This window comes from Xyrauchen texanus, chromosome 19, assembly GCF_025860055.1.
Source record: "Xyrauchen texanus isolate HMW12.3.18 chromosome 19, RBS_HiC_50CHRs, whole genome shotgun sequence".
Lineage (NCBI taxonomy): Eukaryota > Metazoa > Chordata > Actinopteri > Cypriniformes > Catostomidae > Xyrauchen > Xyrauchen texanus.
Window position 1 is genome coordinate 12,262,504 of NC_068294.1, and position 12,511 is coordinate 12,275,014.

General features: G+C 36.5%; 1 protein-coding gene across 1 annotated transcript; it reads left to right on the forward strand.

Moving 5' to 3' along the window:
* Nucleotides 1-2,917: 2,917 nt before the first annotated feature.
* On the forward strand, nt 2,918-8,737 carry LOC127660122 (melanin-concentrating hormone receptor 2-like). Its single transcript, XM_052150210.1, has 2 exons — nt 2,918-3,610; nt 6,550-8,737. The coding sequence occupies exons 1-2, from the start codon at nt 3,195-3,197 to the stop codon at nt 7,187-7,189; spliced, it is 1,056 nt and encodes a 351-aa protein (XP_052006170.1). The 5' UTR covers nt 2,918-3,194; the 3' UTR covers nt 7,190-8,737.
* The last annotated feature ends 3,774 nt before the right edge of the window (nt 8,738-12,511 follow it).

Sequence of the window (12,511 nt, forward strand, 5' to 3'; positions counted from 1 at the left end):
TATAGACATTATAATCAATTATTAAATTAAATTATTCATATATACATTTTTTCTATCTTCAAAATATGCACCACTACTCTTAAGTGTCAGTCTATAAAAGCTTTTCATTTTATTAATTCAACTTCATGTTATTTAGGTGTGCGGGTATTTTGGGTGGCATTTGCACACCCTGTAACATTCGTGGCTACGCCACTGGTGCTGATACTTAATTAGATAAGTTTAAGATTAAATTAGATACTTAAAGAGTGACTTGTGGAGATAAGACTTTAGTTTAAAAGTATACATCATTTATTATCTTACACTTGTTAACAGTGCAGTACACAATGAAAAGGTATTGGGGCGGCAAGATCAATTTGTCAATTAGCATATACAACATTGTAACACAATCAACACAGACAATGCATTGCCCATTTGAATGTAAGGTGGGACTTTACATTAATGATTCTTTTGTTAATGGTCTATAAAGGGTTTATTAATGAGTAATTCATTTATAAATGCATTACAAATAATTTACATGTGTTTATAGTAACATACATACAGTAGAAAGAGTGACTTTTATGCAATACCTGCCAAATAGTGAACCATTTGAACTCACAAGTTTTAAATGCTTAATAACCTATTAAATAATAGTAACATATGAAAATGTACCTTAATGTAAAGTGAACACATATGAAGAATTTATTAAGGTGTTGGGAATTTATTAATATCAGAAAAATCTGTACATAAAGTTTAGCATGAATTAATGGTCATCAGGCTTTTTTATATGATTTACTGTATGCTGCGAATGAGCATGAAGACCTGAAATGTGTTATGCAGAGGACTTTAGATAACTAGGACTAGGTAAATTGGGACTGCACTTGGAGTAGCAAAATTATTTTGACATCAACATGACAAGTGACAAAGATATTAAGGTAATCCATATAAACACAAAGCATATCAGGTATGGAGTGGTGGTGGTGTAGTGGTCTAAAGCACATAACTGGTAATCAGAAGGACACTGGTTCGAACCCCACAGCCACCACCATTGTGTCCTTGAGCAAGGCACTTAACTCCAGGTTGCTCCAGGGGGATTGTCCCTGTAATAAGTGCACTGTAAGTCGCTTTGGATAAAAGCGTCTGCCAAATGCATAAAAAAAAAAAAAAAATATCAACATGACATAATCCCTCTTTTTAATCTCACTATAATATTTTTCTGCTGCATTGTGACATAAATCATGAAATATTGCATGCTATGTTTTTTATTAATATACACTCTAAGAAGAAAAGCTTCCATATAGAACCCTAAAGGGTTACATTGCTCACTTCATATTTGGAACTGCTAAAAGGTTCTATATAGAACATATTAAGGGTTCTTTGAGCCAGGTGAAAAGGTTCTATATAAACATTTTAAGGGTTCTTTGAGCCAGGTGAAAAGGTTCTATATAGAATATTTTAAGGGTTCTTTGAGATAGCCTGCCTTCTACCCATGCTTCATACTTCCTGCTGCCATCTCTTCCCCAGATAAACAACACACACGCACCCAGCCATCCACATGATCTAAAAGAATATGTGATTCATCAGATGACCAGTTGTCTAGCCATCACAATTTGGCCCTAAGACGGTAAGATACTTATGCTTGCCCATTTTTCCTGCTTCCAACACATCAAATTCAAGAACTGACCGTTCTCCTGCTGCCTAATATATCCCACCCCTTGACACGTGCCATTGTAATGAGATAATCAATGTTATTGACTTCACCTGTCAATGATTTTAATGTTGTGGCTGATCAGTGTATATCAGATTAAACTCTCATTCTCAGGAATGTGACTTTTCTGTTTATTTTGATGCCCTAATACCACAGTTTGAAAGATTTTCAAAAGAATTGTAAAGTGAAATATGATATTTGTAAAACATCAAATAGAAACATATTTTTTATGCAATGATCACTGCTGCTGATACAGATACCTAAAACATTATATCTACTTTTACCTTTTCTAAAAAAAAAGAGAGCAATTTTTACTTGTCTGTGAGCTTGATGTCTGAATAATCCAATGTTATATCTTAGATGTCCAGAACAAAATATGCAGTCCTGCAGGAAAAGCACACTAAACTATTAATGATAAAATACTTCATCACAAAGGGGGAGGGTCTCAGCTTTTTAATGACTACTGAGCTTCTAGTCCACTCAGAGACCGATATTTTCAATGAAACAAAGTGTGTGTTGTATGAACAGAAAATTAGGCTGAATGTCTATGGATGAGCACATCTTTGAAGTCTAAAATTCAGTAGAGCGCCACCTACATTTCAGATCGGCATTTTGTGACGGAAGAAAAACAATTTAGACCAGACAGCAGCACAAAAATGCCCCTGAGTTGAAGAGGTTAATTAATCCCTTTATGAACTCTTAACAAACTGAAACATTAATGTAAAGTGTTACCAAATTGAATTATGCATGGAATTAATAAACTAACACTAAACAGCTTAAATCGCCATTATCATATTCATAATAGAAATGTATTGTCTGATCTCAGAATTGTTTTATATATATATTTTTTTATTTTACGTCACCACCATCCAACATAACAAGATGTATGACAATATACAGTAAAATTTATTAGACATTAATTCTACATTAACAAAAACAAACACAAAAATACATAATCGCATAATTAAAACACACAGCACAACTTGGAATATCTACTGAGATATGCATTGCATTGCAACAGGTCTTCAAAATTCATGAAAGCAGACACATTGAAAAGAATAAAATGATGGTGGTCACTGCAATCTGGAACATCTAGAAGGACAATGCATAAATGAATCATCAAATGACTTTTTTTTCTCTTTGATATAGAGTGAAGGCTGAGATAAGAGAATGGGCTCTGAAAGGGTGGAGACACTGCATCTGTTCAAACAGCTTTTGTACTGGGAGAGATACACGCACAGAAGGGTCCAGCTCCTGCTTTCCTGCATTTATATGTGTTAAAACAGCATCACGAGAGACTGATGCATCAGAAAATGTAATGAAAAGCATAGCAGATGACAACGAGACGGCAAAAGAAAACCGAAAGAGACATTTAACAACTTTTACCGGTTTGGATGTGAAGCGCAAGAGCTGCGCGGGAAAAGTGTGAAAGTCCACAGACTTATGCGACAACTTTCCACAGTTTTGTTAACTTTTCTTGTGGGTTTTTTCTGACAAGTAGGCTATTTAAATGTCATCATTCACGATGAATACCTCGGTATTTTTTTGCAATTCCGAATTTGTTAACTCGTCAAACTTGTCGTGTGTGAACCGGACCGTCCCGTCTTACAACGTCATTGACATCGCGTCCTTCATGCACGTCTTCCCCACTGTCTACGGCGTCCTGTGTTCAGTTGGAGTTCTGGCCAACAGTTTGGTTATCTATGCTGTGGCATCATGCAAGAAAAAGATGGTCTCCGACATTTACGTGCTGAACTTGGCCATCGCAGACCTGCTCTTTCTGTTGGTGATGCCCTTTAACATCCATCAGCTGGTGAGGGACAGGCAATGGATCTTTGGGCACTTCATGTGTAAGGCTGTGGTGGTGGTGGATGTGAGTAATCAGTTTACCACAGTGGGGATAGTGACTGTGCTCTGCATTGACAGGTGAGAGTTTTGAATATGCAATATAATATAATATAATATTATTACTGTGTTTATATTGTGTTCTTCTGGGTACAGTAAAAAGTAGGCAATGATGGTTAACTAAGTGCCATATATTTGCATAAAGAAAATTAAGCCTATTTTTAGGACCTTTATTATTTATTTCCATAAATATATATTTTTAAAGAGTTTCTTTAATTTCCATGATTTTTAATGGTGTTTATCATTTAATTCTCATTACTCTAATACAGTAATTTTACTTTAATTACATTTTTGAATATAATTTTTACTATACTAATAAAATAAAATGTTTTCTTTAAATTAAAGCAGTACAACAAATAGGCTACTACTATGATGAATAGTCACTTTACAATTTAAATGATATACAGTATTATTATTATTTTCTTTGCATCACAGTAATGAGAATGAGATTTTCTGCATTATGGCAATGAGAACTGAACATGTTCTGGATAGGTTTCGTGACAATCACTCTAATATAGTGTTGGACAGCATTAGAATGATAAACAGGAAGAGATATTATGTACTTTATAAAGTACATCAGCATTGAGGTTAAAGTTATTGAATTCTTTATTAGAATTTAATTACATACAGTAATCAGTGCATTTACACAAAATTATACATAATTAGAGCTCAGAAGGTCATCACTGTTAATCAATCTCTAATCGAGATGTTCTACTGAGTTTATGCAAAAGAAAGAAAGAAAGAAATCAATGTAACACTCAAGGGTGTGATCTACACTGCGACCTTGAAAAATCAAGCAATTTTCATCGATTATTTCTGTACCATTAGTCTGCAAGACTAGGCAACAGCAACAAGCAGTGAGTGGCTTAAAAAAAAGCCTTACTGACATTTATGTAAACGTCCACATAAAATACAAAGAGTGCAGAAGAGAGATTTTCTTTGTTTTGGGTGTTGTAGATATATTTGCCCCCAAAGGGCCTCTGTATGATTTGATGATAAAGTTTCAATGTAACACTATCTCATATACAGTGCGGTTGTTGTTATATTCCCAAAGGCTGATTTGAAATAAGGGATTCTGCTTATTACTGTGCTACATGCCTAGCGTTACATAGATAATGCATCTTAGCTGCACTTTTAGCTGCAAATCTTTTGCTAAATCATTTGATCCTACAATCTGTTTAAAGGGTTAAGTTAATGTCATTGTCATTGAGCAACATTTGCAAAAGGTAATTTATATTGATGGATGGTTTTCTGCACCCTTTATGTGGAATCACAAGAGAAAATACAAAGACAGTGCTGTAATACTTAAATGATTAGAGATAGAAAGTTTTTTTGTTTTTGGACTGTGTTGGTATGTGTAAATGTTGCATTTTGAGAGAAAAGAGAGTGAAATGGTGACGTAATCAGATGAATATTAGATGGAGGTTTTAATAAGTAAAACATACTTCACTATTAAAAACTTTAACCTAAACCTAACCGATAGTGTCGTAAACACAAATGAGAGGTAAACAAAACAGACATCCTTACCATTAATCAACACCTAAACAACCAATAATGTTGAGAAAGCAAATGCAACATGAGAAGCACATTTTCTACTACATCATTTTGCGTTGCTTCTATGACACTTTCGTCTGAGCTTGCGCGTTGGGCTGGCCTCATACCGGTGATCTGCCAAGTCCAAAGTTCAACAGTCTATGAGGTAAGCTAGAGCAGAACTAATGATGGAATAAGTGTGTAAATGTAGGTGGGTCTGTAATGCAAGCGTTAAAATATATAGTTTTTCAAATGATGCGTTATAGTACACGTGTTTTGATATCATAACATAGCAGTGCGAGAAGTAAGTGTTTATAAAGTCACAATCAGCCGTTGTCCTCTTGAGTTTTGTGAATAAAACACACAGTTGTTGTAGCTCCTCTATTGTTAATTTTACCTGGAAACTTCGTTGAACGTGGCACGTAAAAGTCAGTTTGACAAAATATAGTTATAATAATGTTCATTCTATGAGACTAGGTTTAAATTCATCCAAGACCAAATTAACTTAACTATGCAATCCACAATAAAATTATGGCTCTATAGTCTTACTGCACGTCAACAACAACAATCTATTTTCTATTTTTATTTTTTAGATTATTTTAAGGAATTTTAGTACAAAACATCTGAGACAAAGGCCACGTCCACACTAATATTTTTTTTCTGTTAAAAACTTTTGAATTTGGGGACAAAAGTTTGAAATTTGGATGCTGAAATCAGTCTGCGCTTACCGAAATTCGACTCACTACACCATTGGCCAAAGCTGGAAGCACTGTTGAGTGTAACGGCATGAGCTCCAGTTTCCATGTGAAATGTCCACAGATGGGTGCCAAAAACACTTTCTATTTTTAGTGGTGAATGATGTAATACAGTCACAGGATTGTTTTAAAATGCAAATTCTGAATTGATTACTTCCTTGTTTCCATGGGACCAGAACATGTATCTTAGCTTGAGCTCACACAGCTCACTATTGGTTGGACCAGAGAAAAGTGTATTCCCACTTGAACTGATGCAAGAAAATGCTTTTCAGTTTTTTGGCAGAATGTGGTTGATTTCAGGGTACAGGAACTTTCGGAAGCAATCTGCCGATTTCCTGTGTGATTATTCTGGGGTGGTGTCTTCATTTTGACCAAAATACAGAATGTTGGCATCCCTATGATGGTGGTATTGGAGAGTATATTCAAAAGTCTCAGTTTTCGATAGAGGAAAATGCCATTACAGTATGAATGAGTGGCAAAAACGCAGCAAAATCAATCAATTTTCAACCAAAAAAAGTGTAAAAGTGAATGTGGCCTAAATAAAACAACTAAGATAAGATTTGAGTCTCATGAAAGAACATCCTCTGAGCAATACAATTTCCCCTGGGATGGCATTACTGTGAACAACAAGTGTACCTGCTTTTAATATGATGTATTTTTTTTTTATTTCAGGTACATTGCCATTGTACATCCAACGTCAGAAAAGAGGACCATTCAATGGACAATTATCATCAACATTATGGTGTGGGTGGGCAGCTTTCTTCTGAGTATCCCAGTCATGATATACGCTAAAGTGGTCTCTAAAAAGCACCTGAACATGTGTATGTTATACCTGACTGGGCCAAATGATATGTACTGGTACACGCTCTATCAGTCCACATTGGGTTTTATTGTCCCCTTGATCATTATCTGCACATTTTACAGTCTCACAATGTACCACGTGTTCCGCTCCATCCGACGGGTCAAGCGCAAGCAGTCCGTGTGGGCCAAACGGGCCACTAAGACAGTGCTGATGGTGATCGCCCTGTTCCTGGTCTGCTGGTCCCCTTACCACATCATTCAGGTCATCAACCTCTGCATCCAACAGCCCACCAAGGAATTTTTCTATGCATACAACATTAGCATCTGTTTAAGCTATTCCCACAGCTGCATCAACCCTCTCATGCTGCTCGTCTTCGCACAGAACTACCGCGATCGCATCTGCCGTCGCAAGGAACTGTACTCCCAGACCAGCGTGTCCAAGACCACTGTCAAAACCGATGGAGGCTCTAGCATCAGCCCAGACACCAGTCACCGGTGCACTGTCATCTAATGGCCACGAGCCCTGCTGGACATGTTTACTGAGAAAAGCAAGAGAAAAGCGGAGCCCTGCACTGCAACACTTGCTTCATGAGTGTCAATTGCACAGTAGACTTCTCAAATGGGAAAACTGTGAATTCCACAGTGAACAGAACTTTCAAGAGGGATGATGGAGTGAATCAGTGATGTGACTGATGTGCCAATGAGCTGACAGGTCAATCGACTGTGTTTTATGTCACTCTCTGGAAAACTGACTGTAATGTCCTGTTTCTGTATTACTGTTCATTGATTTGTAGTTAAAAAACAGCCTGATCTCATGAACATTCTGCGAATGTGATGACATTTTTGAAAAATTACATTATATAGTTCAGTACACATATTGTGGTAGTTCTGAGGTTAAACGTCCACTGTGTGGTGCTGAAAGCGATTTCAATGTTCTCCAAAAAGATTATTGCTCAAGTTTTCAAGTTAACAAATTTTTAATCAACAAAAGATACCTCCCTACCCTGTACCTCAAACCCAAACTTGTACCTAACTGACAGTGCCATAAATGCAAATGTAAGATGAAAAACACAATTGCTGAGGCTACCACGTAATTTTGTGGTACCTTTATCTAATTTGTCGTCTCTGAATTCGTACAGTCCTACGCATTGTAGTTGAGCTACTGCGCAACTTGTTTGCACCTGAATTAGTTTTTAAGTAGGGTTGCCACCAGGACTGGACTGGGAAGAGAAATCGGCATGGGATTTGCATATCGCGGAAAAGGACATTGTGCATATGTCCATAGGAATCTGCATATTGTGGTCCGTTCTGCATAACGCGGCAGATCATTGCTGCTTATCGTGGCCCATTCGGTACGTTTTGCGACCGAACCACTGGCATGCTCGGTTCGCCTGATGCCCATTACTCCCCTGATCGGCCCAAAATGTGTCGGCCCACCGGAAAATGCCGGTATGCCAGATTACCAGTCCAGCCCTGGTTGCCACCACGTTCCATAAAAATAAGGGATCGTCCCATATTTAAAGATAAAATCATGCATTCCTTATTAAATCAATACAGGACGCAATTTGTCCTCAGTTTAGGCTGGCCAAATGGTGTCACTGCTAAATCGTTCAAGATTGTTAATTTTACATTGATGTTTGTGAAGTTGTGGATGAGGGACCGTCTGAAAAGTTCACACATTGTGTTAAACATGCTTTAACTGTGGAGGGAGGAGTAAGGGACCATCTGAAACCGTCAGCCATCAGAACCCTGAAATAAGCAGAAAACATCCGAAATCTGCCGTTTTACTTATGATATGTGTGAAAGTAAATAAAAGTCATTGTTGTTGCAGTGCCTCTAGTGTTCATTTCACCAGGAATCTGCCACATAAAAATATTTTTTGGCAAAAATGTAGGTATAGTAATGATGAAACCAGGTTGTTAAAAACAATTAAATGGTCAAGTATTTGACATACTTTGTCCTTGTTGGTGTATTTGGTGGTGTTTGTGTTTTTGAGACCAAATAACTAAACCATCTTACATGTTGCACAGTGCAAAAAAAATTACAAAAAATAAAGAAACCTCTAAATCAATATTTTGTCTTGTTTCCAGTAAAAACATCTAAATATCCTGCATTCGTTACTTTAGAATAAAAAATGTGTAAGCTAATAAGATATGCCAGAGAATGTGTCGTAAGTTATTGGGTTTAATATTCTTTTCTTGATTTCAGTATAAACCTAAAAACAAATTGTTAGATGTATGCTTTAACAAGTCTTAATTCCTAATGCAATTTTGCATCGCAAGTAAACATTAAGGAGCTTTCGATATTTTTACTTGAAAACTAGGCAAAAATACTAATTACTAGTTATGATTTTTGTCACATAAATTGTAAAGTAAAAAAAAAAAAAAATGCCTTTGTAATATGACAGTGTGGCAAGGAGGAGGGCGGGACCAGGCTGTGATGATGCATGCCCGGCCCGTAAGCAGACTAATCAAGCCCATGAGAGGGATAAAGGTGGCCGGAGGTGGCAGTTCGGCAGAGAGAGAGAGAGAGCTACAGGCAGCTGCCCTGTATGCGTTTGTGTTTTGCAAAAGTAACGTGGCAAAAGGGAAAGGAGGAGGCGAGAACAAGCTTGACAATATAAATTATGTTTAATGATAAATTAAACATAAAGACAAAACATAAACATATACAAAACACATACAAGAAGACCGGTCGTGGACGGCGGTCTTCTCTTTGACCCCGGCATGTTTTAGCGGCGGGTAGGGGACTCCTTTGCCACTGGCAGCGGCCCGACCGTTGCAGGCAGTCGATAAGGAGCCCCACCTCCCATGGCGGTCGGCGGTCATTCCTCTGCTTTCAGGCGGTCGGGCTCCTCAGTCCCCCGGCAGATGGCTGCGGCTGCTCCTTTGGGGTGGATGGTAGTGGCGAGGACTCTACCACGCCACATCCCTCCTCCTTCCCAGATTTCGGCACCAATGTAATGGGGTAAAAGGGAAAGGAGGAGGAGAGAACTGGCTTGACAATATAAATAATAATTTAATGATTAACTTAAAGCAAAAGACATACAACACAGATGCATACAGGGCAGCTGCCTGTAGCTCTCTCTCTCTGTTAACACATATACTGATAAGCCTTTAAATTAGGGTGAAAATGTGTGCTGCATGCAGTATCAATGCTTTTTATTCTGATATTATTTTGAACTGAAGTTCACTTGTATATTTGTGAAAACCTGTATCTTTTGGCATAAATATGGCATTCCCGTTTATATTTGAGCAAAACGAACACATTTGTTGTGACTTTCTTAATTGTGTAGATATTGGCTTATTTTTAAAGCATTTTACAGAATATCTTACGCCTTTAGATGTCTCTATTTTAAATGTCTCCAGATGTTCATGGAACACATCTTCTGACCTTACATGATGTCTTGCTGTCATGTCTGTACGACTATCTCTTTAATCTTCGCTGAAGTTTTCAAAAGATAAAATATCCTTGAGTGTAGAGCTCTCTGTATTTTATTATGTATTTTCACAAAGACGTCCAGTGTAAAATGCCCCATTTCACTCTGTTTTCCCCCTCATTCTAAGAAGCCCCTGCTTCCCTAGGAGAACAGACATTTTCACTGTTAACGTTTGACAGTTTAACTACGTGTGACTGATCACATTTTAATTCAGTCATGGTTTAAAACATTATGGTGCTTGGCAAATAAATAAATTACTGGGTATAAAAGTTCATTTCTTTCCTTTTTTCTGCTCTAATGAATAATGAGAATGATTGATTTGCCTAAAAATGCCTCTCTTGGGGAATGCAGAGGAAAAGAAAAGACTGAGCTGCTGATTTCTATGTGAAATTCTGTTTGAAAACATATATCACTAAAATGAGGTGCATTAACTGTAAGGTCAAATGCTTTTCATGAAGAACAGTATGCGTCATAATCTCTGATTGAACATTTACCTCCTGTTTCGCAACTTATCTCTGTGTACTGTTTTGAAGGCTTTGTCACTTCTGTGCTATAAATGTACAAAATAAATGCTAAAAAACTATACACCGTTTTACCATTTTAATGTAATATCATGTAATTCTAGTATTATGTTGGTATACACTCATTAATAAATCTCTCTAAAATAAAATCAATTCTATCAATATGTACTAGGCTTGGGATCAATGCCTTTTGAACGCATTGTAAATCTTAAGATTTTCATGATTATCTATATAAATGGGGATTTTTTCAGATATAAATAAAGCTGCTCGTTGCACAATAGTCTTTGTCTTTTCAAACATATTTCTCAACACAACTTTGGTAAAGTGTAACTTAAAGGGTCACACAACAGACGCGTCTGGCGGATGACATAAAGCATTCTAAAATTTGAAATGATTATTTTCTATGAAGTAACATACACAGTGCAGGCTCGCAGTCCAGAGGCTGTTAAAAATTCTGCAGCACCACGTAGTTTTCCAACATATTCGACCCAAATTATTATCAAAGGACAAAGATTATTTACTCTAGTCATTACTGGATGATATATTGTCTATACTGTATGTATCTTTCATTTAGCCTACACAATTTATCTTCAGTTAAAAGTATGTCTTTTTGTGGTTTGATAGCTTGAGTGAAACACATATCCAATGCTACATACAGAGAAATTGCATAATAAATGTCGGCATTACTAATTGTTCAGTTTGCACAGTTACACCAGTTTCATACACTACCCTGCAAACTCATCACCTTCACTTTATTAATTCATGAAGTAGTACAAAAACCTTCATAACTTTGGACTGCCATCAGCTCCTAATGTGTTTTTTATATCTGTACCTTGTCAATGCCATGACCGGTTTCAGTAAATATTATATCACCCTCTTGTGGTCTCCCAACGCTATTACACCAGACAGAGTGAATTGGAAAGCATGCAAATTAGGCTTCTAATTTAAATGTCGAATTATTTCAAAAAATCGATGCATCAAAAATATATCGATAAAACAACATGCTGATAAATTATTGCTATATTGATATTTTATGACAGCCCTATTATGTACTTATAATAGTGTCATCATATTATTCCATAACCCTATGTTTTTTTTTTCCCTGTAGAACACAAAAGGACAAAATTCGTAAGCTATGTAACATTTTAAGCTAATAATGATTTCAATTTTGGAACAGGTTCTCACTCGTAGGCTTCAGAAGACCTACAGTATTATATTTATATTCAGATGAGAAGGAATATAGAATATACAACAAGTCATATGGCCTACTTTTATGATACCTTTTTTTCTTGACAGTCTCCACCTCCTTGACAGTCATTTTACTGAAAAGAACAGCCAGAAAATTCTGTAAAAAAGCTTTGTCTCCTTTGTTTCACAGGAGAAAGAAAGTCTTATGGGTTTGGAACAACATACACATGAATAAATGATGACAGAATTTTATTTTGGGTAAATGATTCCTTAAATTTAAGCAAAACTATTACAAGTATTAAACGGTAAAAATGTAACTGCAGTGCATTGTTATAGAACTACAGAATCAAGTGGGGATTATAGTAGGGTATATTCCTAGAACTCATATTATCTCTCTAATTTCACATAAATTTGTATGTGTCCTTTTTTTCGCAATTTATATAATTTGTTCTTAACTGTAATTTAGCTCTTCATTCTATTATGCAATTACAGTCGACTGGAATGTAGGCCCCAGATCAATGGGACAAAAAGATTACCTAGTCTGATAAGTCATCTTTCACCCTATTGCCTACATTTAGGTTTATATTTGATACTCTGTTGCCTTTTCTACTGTCACACAAGGTGGATTATCCATAATGATATGGGCAGCCTATTTCAACCTCATTATGTTTGATAATTACCCTGT

Excerpts from the sequence above, each read along its gene's own strand:
- LOC127660122 (XM_052150210.1), top strand. The coding sequence starts at position 3,195 with ATGTCATCATTCACGATGAATACCTCGGTATTTTTTTGCAATTCCGAA. Across the intron at positions 3,611-6,549 it reads ACTGTGCTCTGCATTGACAG|GTACATTGCCATTGTACATC; the intron begins GTGAGAGTTTTG and ends TTTTTATTTCAG.